The 13621-nt window shown below is 42.0% G+C and overlaps 1 protein-coding gene across 3 annotated transcripts in view; it reads left to right on the top strand.

Moving 5' to 3' along the window:
- Positions 1 to 13621, top strand: part of calcr (calcitonin receptor) — a 50366-nt gene that overhangs the window by 12948 nt on the left and 23797 nt on the right. For all 3 annotated transcript variants that reach the window (XM_086192652.1, XM_086192653.1, XM_086192654.1), the window contains 3 exons: positions 8823 to 8889; positions 13042 to 13189; positions 13463 to 13570. In XM_086192652.1, the coding sequence (XP_086048778.1) occupies positions 8845 to 8889; positions 13042 to 13189; positions 13463 to 13570 (301 nt within the window). In that variant the 5' untranslated portion in view covers positions 8823 to 8844. The remainder of the gene's footprint in view (positions 1 to 8822; positions 8890 to 13041; positions 13190 to 13462; positions 13571 to 13621) is intronic.

Genomic DNA, 13621 nt, shown 5'->3' with positions numbered 1-13621 from the left:
CCAGAAGAGAGAACTTTGATCCCCTTCAAACAACCCCTCTTCTATGGCAAGAACAAGCACCCTGACGACTCAGTCACTTCCTCTGGGAGGCTGCAGAAAATTGTGACATTTAATCCCTGCAGGAAATAAACAAGTAAGAGTGGAGGATGTCATCGTCAGCGATGGAGCTGCTCATTTGGTAGAACTTAATCAACGACATCCTTTATTCGCTGGTGTGAGAAGGAGAAAATATATTCAAAGGATTATATAACAGGGTGGATGTATTCAATAGACCTGCCAGCACAGCAGAGTGCTCATATTGTAAATCCTGTCATGTGTAGTGACAGTCACAACTGCTGCTGCACTGCTGGAAATAAAACTCATTAACTATGTACCATAAAACGTGTTTCAATGGACTTTAAATGTCTTAATATGTGAAGGTTTAATAGTGGAGCCAAAGGGAGGCGCAACCCCAGATGAAAGGGTCGTCACTTCCACCTCCATGACATCAGCACATATTCATCACCTGCATGCACATCAGTGCTGAGAGTAACTTTCACACCGGTGTTTGTCTTGCTTAACCACGACTATGTTCAGCCTGTAACGATGCTGCTCTATCGATTGCTACATTTGCTGCTTCTCGAATAATCAAAGCCGGTGATTATGTTGCTGTCAAGCCGGAGCCGGTTAAAACACACATCTTATTTCCCTAATAAACTCTCTTCACAGGTGGAAACATAAGACCGACAGCCCATTCACACTTGAGCACTATGTAATCCACCCATGTGTTTAGACTGAGGTGCATGGGTGGGTCCAGTCCATTTACATGATGCATCATCTGGGTGCAAAGTCTGCCGCAAGGTGCAGTGGGGTTTTTATTCTCTAACTTGGTCCTCTGTGTGTGTTTTGGGTCGTAGATTGAAGTGAACCAACATTGTCGTGCTGCTGTGTGTAAAGCAGATTAAAGACTTTTTGGACATGTGACCCACTGTCTGAATAATGCACCAATTAAAACGTAAAAATGGAAGTCTGAGACGAGCTGTGACACCTGTGCTACTCTGCTGTGCTTGCCTGGGCATTAGATAAAGCATGTAATCTTGATTATCATTGGGGTGTTGAATTCTTTGACACCGCTCTCGAAGATCTTCTTCACACCCACATGTCGCAAGTACCAATCAGATGTGAGGGATCAAGGCAGATCTGGAAGATTTTATAGTGGCTAAAATTCTAATCCTTGCATTACTGCTCTCTTTTGTTCACCTCAGCTTCCGTTGGCACAGCTGGAGGGAGTGAGAATTGGTGTGTGAATCTGAAGAAATGTTTGGTAGCTGGTGACTGATTTTCAGACAATGATGTGGGCATAAAAGAAGCCTTACGGTATGTGTACCTGCAGGTTCCAATGGTTAAGATGAGGACTCAGTCAAAGGCAGTGCTGCAGATCGTATCAGCTGTAGCTAACCAGCGCAAGTTCTGAGTCATTTGACAGTCGGAAGTTTCACTTGTCCTGTTGTCATCTTGTGCTAAAGCATCCTGAGCAGCCAACCCCTGAAGTCGTCCAGTTTTATCAGAGCCTTCAATGTTGCACTTCTTCAAGTTGACTGTTCTTTCAATCCAACAAAGCCAACAGAGCGATACATCTTTTGTCCTGTCTAGCAGATCACATTCCCATTCCCCACTTCAAATTTTATTCAAAACATCAGTAATAAAAACTTCATAGTATGGAAAAGAGGACTGCCATTATTTTAATGAAGTAGCTCATTCCAATACAATTAGTAGCTTCTGTTTAAATGTGATTAATTTGACTTCAAGTGTTTAATCAACATTGAAGTAAATTTGATTCAGAAGAAAAAAATGCCTCACGAACGCATCAGTAGCATCACTAAATAGCACACATCTGACTGGCAACATGCTTCTGCAGCTTCCACTCACTTTAAGTGCATTCTTCCAATAATATATAGGTATATTATTATTATCAATAATAATAATACAAGCATTTTTTTAGGTCATTCTTCTTGTAGCCTACTTAAAAAAAAACTACTTTCTCCGGCGCTGGATTTATAGTCACTATATTTTTCATGAGGAAAGAAGCACAGCAACAATAGAGAAGGGTCGTGTGATTGAAGGGAAGTTAATACAACACAGGCGGCGCACAAGGCAGTTTGCCACTGTAAAGTGGTCGGAGACGGATGGGGAATACTGAGGATCTCTCCCAGCCATCCTGCCTCGCACAAAGATCAGCGTGACCTTGATCGACAGAGTGACAGAGTTAGAGGAGTGAGGGACTGGAACGGCAGCGTGGCTGTAAACATGTCAGGATATATATGGAGCATGTAACTGAATAATGGATGAAGTTTGCTTTTTGGCAGTCGAGTGTGGCCTCTCTGTTTTAAACAATGATCAATCTAAAGCGCCTTTATTGGTTGCCACGGATCTCGTACATGTTTCTAATAATAGCGAAGAACCCGCAGACACCCTGCAGCTATTTGTCGGGGGGTTTTTTTTGTTTGTTTTGTCCTTCAGTTCTATTTTCTTTTGACTGTTTTTGACTTACGCACCATTCAACTTTTGCTCAAGCTGTTCTAGCCAAAGATCCCTTCGACTCTAAGTATCGCCATAATGTTAGATGGACGATTAGAGCTTGTGAATGCAGCTGGTAGAGACCAAAACAGAGTTAAAAAGGAGAAGTTGCAATCACCAAGTGACTTGGTTTTGAAATCGATTCACTTTTCCTGATCTCGATTCTACTTATCTGTTCGATTCTTTGTTGATTCCCATAGAAATTTTCAACGTGGTTTTAAAAAAAAGTGAGCGTTCTTATCTGCAAGTCAGTCGGTGCAACATTTGAACATGTTCAAAAAATGTCCATTGCTCCTTATCTTTTCCCTCTCCACCGAGCAGACACATGACATCACTGTGCTGCAAGGAACGAGTGCCAGAAAAACATTCCGGCATCAATAAAAAGAATTCATCATTTTTAGAGTCATACGATGCTGCTTCTCAGAGGGAATGTAACTGATTGTCTACTGATGCTGGTTTTTGATTCTCATCCCTACAGGAGACTAGTTGCTCTAAATGCTTTATTGTTACCATCTGTCTTTCCTTCATTATTTCTTTCTCTCACATTTGAAAATGACCGTATTTCATTTCTGAAATTCAGTACACAACACAACTCTCCCAGACAACAGATTTCCAAAAACGACTTGCAAATGTTGTTTAATTTTGGGATGTAAAATAAATGATCACCTTTGTATGATATGTCCCAGTAAAACCCCGTTATCCCAGAGATGGATGGGTGCACCTGGGGCTGTTATCACCAGTGGCTCTGGTCTGTGTGGTGATGTCATAGTTTAAGAGGAGAGACAGAAATGACTCTCATCAGTCTGCCTGGCATATACTGAATAACTTCAATTAACATTTGATGTATGTGTGTAATACTTGAAAGAGGTTCATGCTAGCCTGGAAGAAAAATGACTGGCAGGCGACAGAACGCAGACTTTTCTTGATGCATCTTTATTATGTCTACTCCGTGACTCCACCCACCAGAATGCCCTTGCAGGGCTATCCGTGTTTTCCTTCTTCATCCTTTTTACAATCAGCGTCTCCACCCTCCCTAATAAGAAATGAAGGCGCTTGTGATATCAACTTACGGTAAATAGAAAATCAATTTCAGGGATTTGCTTAAGGGTAATAATCACAAAGAAGACTGTATGGACGCCAAGGAAGATCCTGTCGGTAATTAAATCCAGTCCTGAAGATGGATCAGATTATGCTGGTGGAGATGATTCACATGCAACTCAGAGTGTTTACACATCATGTAGATGAGTTCCCTGTCATGTTTGTTTGGTCTTACATGGTAAACTATTCTTCTGTTCTCAGAATGATGATACAGCACACATGGGCAAATTGTGGCTGCTGGCCCAGAACCAGCCTATGGTCCGTCTCAATCCAGACCAATCAACGCTCTCTCAGAGAATGCAAAGAAGAAGAAAAAAGCACAATTATTGTTAATATGAGTAGAACAATGACAACAACTGATTGGCGAATTGCAAATAAACCAATGGGATCCAGTTTTGAAGTGATACGCTCAAAAAAAAGAAGAAAAAAAAGCAGGGTATTTTATCTAAATTGGTTCAAATAATTGGAAAGCAATTTAATTGTTTTCCACGCTGTTACTCAAGCAGCCTATAAATCAGGATTTTCTTGGCTGAATTCATCATGGAAGCTAAAAGATGCTGGATGTCATAAATAAGTAGCAGGCGTGCAGCCTCCACTGACTAAGACAGACAGTGTGTGAGTGGCCGGTCTGAGCGGGACATGGTCTTCCCTGCATTTCTTTTCCGACATAAAAGGACAGTATTGATGAGGTTAAGTACGCCAATTCCAAATGTGTTCAGAGGAACGGATTGGTTTAAAACCAGATGTTAGTACGTCTTATAATGTTGTAAATCTCTCGAAGACATCCTGCTGTTGTCCAAGTTTATAGAATATTTTTTCAGTGGGTTTGCATCTTAACTGAAACTAGCAGTAACTTTAAAGTTTAACCGCTTAACCTTCACTTTTCGACATCATGACTCATTGCAGAGGGAGGAGGGAGGGGATCCAGTTGGTTGCAATACTCAAACTCACCACTCGATGTTGCTAAATCCCACACAGTGGTCCTTTAATCTTGCTAATATTTCTCAATAATGTCTCGGACCATTCCAGTTTACCAAAATGGAAAAAAGGAAAAATGATGAGTAGAATAATTTTGGATACCATAGTTGATTTTCTATTAAGCTGTACTTTAGTCTGTATTTGTCTCGTTAAACAATTTTTACGTATCTAAAGCAAACAGGGAGTTGAGCTGCTCAGCGTGAGTGCATTCAGTGAAAAACGGATTAGACTAAAACATGATGTGTCGCCCAAATGTTTAACTTTGAAGGGACGGGAGCAAGAAGGAAGGCAGAACCTTTGAACGTGGAAGAACGTTGAAGAGAGTGAGGAGAGAGGAGGGGGGTGGATGAGAGAGACATAGAAAACAACAGCTGAGACGGACATAGATGAAAGGATCAGAACACAAGCAAATGTCAAAAAAAACGAAGAAATGGGAAATGGGAAGGTTGATATTGTTACCTAAACCTGTGCAACCAAGACTATTTTTAGTCATGTCAAGCTGCAGAGCTATCGCAGTTTGCATGTTTCACTTCAAGGCCAGCTTGAGTCAAACACAGAAATATTCTTCACTCAGTCGGAGTGACCCACCAAGGCAACAAACCTAAGTTACCGAGCAATCCATACCAGAAAATGATCACAAGATCTGGCAAATGAAATCTTCAGTTTAATGTAACTTCATACCACAGGGTGCACTCATGCTATTTTTTTTAACCTGAGTACAACTGGAACTTGAATGTACATGTATATCTGTATTTATTTATTTTTTCAAGTTTCAGTTGCAATCAGTAGAAATTCAGGACGTGGGCACCGTGTTGTTTGAGTTAAAAAAAAAAGAAAAAAAAAGGACAAGACGAAATGTAATTGTAAGGCTGGCTTTTATTTATTTATTTTTTTGATGACCTCTCTGATGATGTGTTTAAGGCCCTCAGTCCTCATAGATATCTAGTTCATCTGATGCATTCATGCTGAAAAGTGAAGCTCCATTTGCTGTCAAGAGGCTCATTGTGCGGAAAGTGGGATTATGGAATTATTGTTGTAGCTGTTGCTGTTGTTGTTGTTGAGCTGTTAAACCGCTGAGATTAACGGTAAAGAGAATAGTTTGCTGTAGATCAGTGTAACTTGTTCTCATACCCCAACGTGACTTGTATGCCTGGTGAGTAACAGCCACCATTTGGCCCATTCATCAAACTAATCCAAGAGAGACTGCATAGTAATCCAGCCATTTGTCGTGGCCTGAGAAATTGACCGATCGGATCAGCGCGGCTGCCTCCCTCAGACTGACTGATGCCCTCAGCAATGGTGAATGGGCACAATTCTGTGTTGTCACCATGCTTTTGACCGCTCGCTGCAGGTGGAAATGAAAGGGACGGGTGTCTCCATCTGCTGCTGTCAGAGTGATGGGACGACAAAGAGAGAGGATGGGGATTCACCGAGGGAAAGATTAGAAATATCGTTTTACCAAAATGACTCCTTGGGCTATGACATCAACTCAAGGAACAATTCCAAAATGTACTTTTGTGAATTTTAAATGAATGTATTTTTCAGGTTGACAGTTGAAGATTGCTGAGATAATGAGAGCAGAAAACTGGTGGAAAATATAAAAAGACTCAATCATTCTGAAAGTCAACCACACAGTCCTTGTGTAACTTTGTAAGGAGGAAAAAATGCGCTTCAAACAAAACCTGTGGACCAGTTCAAGTGCTCAGAGACAGTAAAACCTCCCAGTGTGTCATGGTTTGCAAGTCAAATTTGGTATGAAATGCAGATCTTCTTTTCTTTTCTCCACTAAGAGGGTTTGTATCTTTAATGACTCACATGTTCTACATTTTCTGCTCCATTTCACGTTGGACGTAACAGCCTAAAAACAACCCCAGGTTCTGTGTTTACAGATGTATACATTAAGGCAGCTAATAAGGCTGAAAATCAAACAGTGGAGCGGTTTGAGTAAACTGTCACATGAACAAAAATATCAATTATTGATGGACTGAGAGGGAGTTTGAGATGTTGTGTCGCAAAAAAACCCCATCTTCGGTCTAGTTCATCTCTCCAACTCCACACACACACACACACACACACACACACACACACACACACACACACACACACACACGGAGTTCTATCAAACACTTTGTTCAACAAAATGTTGTGTGTTGTAAATGAAAAAAAATAGGTCATTTATTAGGCATCTCTCCAAAGTTCTTATTTCGTGATAGGGAGCAATGCTGAGTGGTGATGTAAACAAAATCATAACCTGGTTCATCTTTCCTCACCATCAGATTCTCTGTCTGGTCTTGTCAGCTTTATTCACGTTTGACTTCTGACATCAAGTCAGTAATTCACGCGTCCTGGTGCGCTGTTGCTGTTGAAACCTTCAGTTGATATCGCACCTTCCCAAATTCACACTGGTTCACACAGAGCTAACAATTGACTGGTGTGTATCCTCTGCTCTGGTATGATGGTGTTTATAGATCCTCGTTTCCTAGAGGCCGTTTTGGGATCTATACTTTCCCTAACCCGTTTCCTCTTTCCTTTGATTTTCATTTTGTGTGTGTGTGTGTGTTTGTGTGTGTGTGTGCGCGCGCGCATTGCACACTTCTTTTTGCTCCTTTTTTGAAGATGTATTGAACCATCTGCTGTGTCCTTGACTTGCTCTCTGGATTTATATGTAAACAGTATAGTCTTGCATAATGCTGGAAATAATCACAGATTAGGGTTGGATAGGTAAAGAAAAAGGACACATTTTTTTTAATCAAGAACCTTTCAAGCTAAATTGGACAAATGATGACGGAAACAGTAGCCGACAGTTCACTAACAAAGACCACACTAATACTTTAGTATAAAAATATTGTTTTGTATAAATTAGCAAGTTTTCTGGGAGGCAGAGGATGATGTATATGGTAGGGTTGATTGAAAGAAGACAAATGGCTGAAGGGTTTCATTGCAAGGGGATGAACAGAGTATCAAGGAACCTAAAGGTTCCTGTCTCAGGAGTATATGCCGTGGCTTGCGTGTTTCTGGTATGGAAAGGAAAGTGGAGCACCCAGTGAAAAAGTCACGCACCCAGCACAGAAGAACCCGGAACGATGGGATCTGTTCCCAGGACCTTTGAACATTGTTTGAGGGGCGGGGCCCCATGTTGTGTGAAGTCACAAAACCTCCCTGGCAATCTCTAACATACAGCCAGACAGACCAGACTGCATCAAAGCAATCCAGAATCCTGGATCATCTCAGTCATTCGGACTGTCATCTCACATTCTACCCTGCTCGACCCTGCTCTTCCACGAGGCACCAACAATACATACAAGTTTGCCGTTGATGGGATGAATGGTTGTTGAAATAATCGAATCTCAGACACTCAGAGAATTCTCGCTCTATCAGAATTCAAATTAATTTCCAATCAGTCAATGCAGGTTTGTCTCATTTAATGACAGATGGCTACTGTTAGTTTAGTATTACAGGAAATTATGAATGAGACATCTGAGAGTCTCTGGTCAGTGATCAGCTTTCCTCGTCTGGAGCTCTTGTCAGATGCAGCTCGTGTGTTTTGTCATTCTAATGCTGAGAAGTCGTCCATTAGTCTCCTTCTTAAAGCCAAAACAAGTACTATCAATCCTGCTGCCCTTTCACAATGACTGAAAGGACATGTTCATGCATGCTTATTTGGGCCATAGTGGGGTGCAGAGAACAACTAGTAGTTCATCCCAGCTGTTCCAACCGCAGAGTGATGGGCTTCCAACAGGGAGGCAAAGCAAAGAATCTTGACGTAAAGTCTAATCTCACATGGGCTCAGTTAGTAAACTGGCAGACCTGATGTTGTCCTGCACAGTGGAGCCTCAGCACACTGTGATTAATGACTATTAACCACAACTTATCTGGCTGCGTTTGTGCTTTTTCTACCTCTGTTTGCTCCGAATGTGACGCTACTCTTTCATGCCTTTGTTTTCACATATTGATGGATGCACATTCTCCGTATCTCTCACAAACACACACAGGAAAAGTTGGACATGTCAAAACACTGCAGTGACTTTGCTGCAGCGTTTTGCATTTCTGTGTGGACATTTGCATTTAATGACTCCCTTTTTTCTCCTGAGAGGTCATAATCCGGAGTGGAAACAACCATATGTTTGTTCAGTCAGTCACTTTCATGGTAAACCTGCTCTCTGATCGTCGTCCTTCTCTTTTCTCTCTAGACTTTGCTGTTGAGAAGAAGATATGATGTTGGCTGGCTCCCTCTGGATCCTTTGGTTTCTCCCAGGGGTAAGTTCTAAACTTTTAAATCAAGTTTTAATGCGGTTTTAAACTCATAAATTCCCTGCTTTTGTCCATTAGGGACGCTGTAGCACGTGCGTATAGTGTGAATTAAAATTTAATTAAATATACATATAATTCGTTGTGGTCTAGTGACTCTTTTCTCTGTAAAAAGCTCATGATTAATTTCCCCTCACCTCCAATAAGTGCTAATTATAGTTTATAATTGGCTGAACATGTTCCCCACAAACTGGGGATGAGAGGTTTATGTAATCTGTGACTGTAAAGTATGCACATGTGGGAAATGTACTTGTACAAGTATGTACCAGTATTTTACTGTATGTGTTTATTCTCCCAAGCCAGATGATGCACAGCCTAGGATGTCATGTATTTTGCCTTCATTTTTGTGTGGATAAACACATAAAATATGTTCGTCATTTCTGTGATATATGCGCCTTAATGCTTTTTCAGGCCACACACGTATATGTGCGTGGTATATAGGTGGTACATGTCACTGGGGGCATACTGGGGGTGTCTTGTGCCTACACACGTTGTAGAAAATGTCTGCAGATAGAACATTAACAGTATGACTGATTTAATGTCACACAGTTCAAGTACAGGAGTGCTAAGAACATGTTCATACCATTGTTGCACTGTGCAGCCATTCTGGTCCATGATCTCAGGATGCGAAAATCCTCCAGTTGGACCTCCTGATATCACTCACTCCTCACAAAATAGGGAGCTCGCCTTTTTTGTAGTGGCGTCTGAATATACAGTGAGATTTATTACACCCTCTGTACTTTTAATTTAACTTAGATTAAAACTAGCAATTGCAATGCTGTGGGGAAAGTAATGTGCAGCTAATGGTCACTAAGTAAGCATTAGCATGATGCAGAGTAGTGCAGTGTCCAACAGTGATGTTTATATTTGCCAGATGAGCTCCAGTCTATCAGCATCACCATGGACAACACCACAAATCAAACAAGCCACTCTGCATGGAACATTTATTCACCTTTCTTTGCGCAAATGGCAAACGTACCAACTGAGAATCGACACAATGTCAGTGCACCTTAACTTCCAGCAACATTTCGACCCTAAAATAAAACAGAAAAATTAGCAGACAAAAAAAGGTGTCCTTTTCTTTTATAGTTCTCTTCACAGTTTAGCTGATGTTCTAATTAACCAGAATCACAATTATACAAAGAAAGTCAGTCTTGGATTATCATCCAGGTGTGCCTGTTTGAGTTTATCCACCCTGACGTTATCTGGAACAGCGGCTGCTTCTTCAGGATGGGGGTTTGTAAAGCTCCCTGGCCCGGGGGCCCAGCTAGCTGTCTCTGGTGCTGCACCTGGTGTTGTTAGCTTCATATTACCATGCTATGCTAACGTTACATTCTGAGTCCGAATAGTCAGCATGTCAACTTCATGAACCACAGACCTCCTTCCACAGAGTTACGCTATAAAAGCATCATTGTTGGTTTCAAGACAAAGACATTTTCACATCAAGCGCTCTGACCCTTTAACCAGAAAATCAACATGCGCTCCGTTGGTGCTGCCAGGTGCTTAAGTATGTTAAAGAGGCGGGTCTGGTGCAACCGTGGCGCATCGCTCTTTAGGAACACCAGAAAATGTTTGAGCCATAGACCAAGAAGAGGGTGGTGTTTCGTTAATGCCGTTATGTGTGAAGCATCGATCACATGAGCAGATGCACGGCATTGCAACGCGGTTCCACTGATGACAGAAAATGTGGAAACATTTGCTGCCACCTCGTCCCCGGCCTCCTTCACCTCTGAAGGATTTGGTGAATGCCTGCTGCTCCCTTATAAAAACAATAAGACGTGCTTGGGCGCCTTCATTTGGCACACAAGGAAGTCTGTTTCTCCAGATGAGAAGCGCTCACATCTCAGGAGCTGAAATGCGTGTATCACTGAAATAGAACCAAGTCCTGGTGCAACCTGGACTTTACGTGGAATGACAGGAGACTCTGATAGGCTTGAATGATGTCATGCCCAACACAGCTGTGAATAACTGGGTGACTACGGACTGTTTCTTTGTGCTGTGCACCCTCTAAGTACCAAAATGAGGCTGAACATGCCCAAAACACACGGCGCGCACACAGCGCCAGCAGCCTCGTACCAGACTGCTTAAACAGGGCTCTAAATGTGTCATCGGTTTGATGCTCATCAGTTGAAGATTTACTGCAATCGACCGATGATGTTGGTCCATCAACATGAAATCGCTCCAGATTGATTACGTGGTCATTTCAAGATAACACGCTCCAACTTTTGAGAAGCCCAGAGAAAGTATTTCAGAGCAGTGTGAGCTACCGACATGAGTTATTGTCCCGTTATGAGAAAACACCTCAAGACTTTCTCGCTGTCCGTCTGAAATGGATGTTTACTGTTTCAGCTTCCTCTCCTGTTCAACATCAAGTTTGACATTAAAGTTATGGATGGTGTTCTTGCCAAATGCCTCATGCCTGATGTATCTTTGCTCTCCTGTTTTATGTTTCTGTTGTTTCCTTTGTGAATGGTCTTGTCATGCGGATTTAGGAGGATTAATGAATTATAAAAGGTGAAGAGAGGCCTTGACGTGAGTCGGTTTGGAAGAAAACAGAAGATTTTTTTTTTTCTTGTTTTTCTTTCCGATTTCGGTGGTGGCCTGGTGGTCGTATGTATGACGTCATTTACTTCAATGTTTGGAGTGACATCATATGTACGGCTGCTAAACTGCTACACGGGACATCAGCATTCTCACAGTTTTTTCTGAAAGGGTTGGCCTTTTGCAAGCTTTTATCAGAGCGGTAAGAATGTTTTGTTGGTTTAGTGAGAATTCCTCCACAAAGAGAGCGAGGGAGGAGGTTTGCATCTCATTTGTGATAAGGCACATAGAGACGATCTCCCGGGCAAAGTGTGAAAGTTCCTCAAGTAATTCAGACAAAAATTAGTGCATGAGCTTCAGCCCAGTTTGAGGCTTAATTTTCAGCCCTAAAATTTGCAAGATAAATCCGGCCTTTTATCCTTGAGTGTGCAACAGCATCACTGCAGGCTTCTTCATTTCTAACGCTACTCCAAACAAACAATGGAGCCCAGATAAGATTCCAACAGTCAGCTGCTGAACTTCTTTGTGAGCACACAAACGCGTGCAGGTACGAGCGGCAGGAACATGAATGATGAACGACTCGAATTTCAAAGCAGCAAAATCCTCATTAGTGGGTGAAAATGTCTCCAGCATTTGCATGAATATTCCTCCATTCTGAGTTTTATCTCTGTCACAGGGGCGTAGGTCTTCATCTGACTGTAATGACGCTGCTGAAATTTCGAAATTAAAACAGCAGCCATTCTTTAGAAGGAAGTGGCATAAGTACACGCATTCAGTGCTCAAGTATACAGAGCCCTGGAGTGATTTGATTTGATTTTTGTGGACATTGAAAGAAAGGAAGACAAAATTATTTTGAGGCCACAGGCTATACCTTGTTCCTTCAGTTTATTTATATTATGCTCGATATTTTTGAACAAATTATATCTTGTGGCTTTACGCTCATTTAAGTGAGGGAACAGGTCATATCTTGTGGCCAAAAACTGATTAAATTAAGGGAAGAGTTATATCTCATGACCCCATATTTAAAAACACAAACAAACAAAAAAGTTCTCTATGGCCACTCCTGGCCTCTGTACAAGTAGAGGTACATAAAAAGATACTAGTCATAGTCTAAGTACCGCAACCTATTTTCTGAAGGAAAGTAACAAGGGAAAGTAGTATTGGCTCTTAAAAAATACTCAAATTTAGATTTTCTTTGTGGATAAAAAAAAAAACACAGAAAAGCGACAAAAACATTCAAATTGAATACAATGAGAGATACGCAGCCACCGCCTGTGTTGGAGAGTGAACACATCATCAGGCCCCTTTAACAAAACCTGTACGTTTTCCAGAAGTGGAAAGAACAAATATTTGTGTTAAAATGTGTGGAGTAAAAGTAAAATTTTCAAGTAAAATGCTCAAACCTACAAAAAACTTCTACTGGAGTAGAGTAATGAAGTACTTGTACTTCATTTCTTTACCTGTATGCAGCAGGATCATGGCAGTAACTACACCTCCTCCCTGACTATCCTGCGTTGTCTCCCTGCCTGTCCTCACTCGCGCGTGGTGTTGTCTCCACAGTGCAGGGTGGCAGCAGGCGCCGGGCCAATGACGGACCTGTCGTTCAAGCCTGGCCAGAGCGTAGTAGAGGGACGGGACCGGGCGGAGAGCCAGGGTCAATACAAATGTCTTGAGCTGTCCAACAAAGACCATCAACAAAACAGAACTGGTGAGAGGTGCAAATCAATCTGAGGTGGAGATTGCAGAACCATGACAGTGTTCCACAGCTTCAGGGCCTGGATGTGTTTCCAAAGTGACATTGACAAGTTTGACTGCTTTTCTACCAAAAGTGCTGCGGGTGCATCTTTACACCGAGGGAGTTTTAGATGCCAAGAACACCACGGAAATTGAACTTCATTAGATTTGTATAAGTAGATGCTTCCAGTGCAGAAAACACATCTGGTGGCCGGGCTGGCTCCAATAATGGGACTCCCTCCTGCAGGTGTGTTCTGTGGACGTATGTGGGATGGCGTGTTGTGCTGGGAAGAGACCCCACTGGGGACATCTGTAACACAGAACTGTCCAGATCACTCTGGCTTGGATCCCACTGGTAAGACAAGTTGTAAATTTCTCTCACCACAATGACAACAAGCTCGCCAAG

This window comes from Aulostomus chinensis, chromosome 22, assembly GCF_037954235.1.
Source record: "Aulostomus chinensis isolate RoL2024-O1b breed Wild chromosome 22, RoL_Achi_v1.0, whole genome shotgun sequence".
In the NCBI taxonomy this organism is placed as follows: domain Eukaryota; kingdom Metazoa; phylum Chordata; class Actinopteri; order Syngnathiformes; family Aulostomidae; genus Aulostomus; species Aulostomus chinensis.
This window is presented reverse-complemented; position numbering and strand designations above follow the sequence as displayed.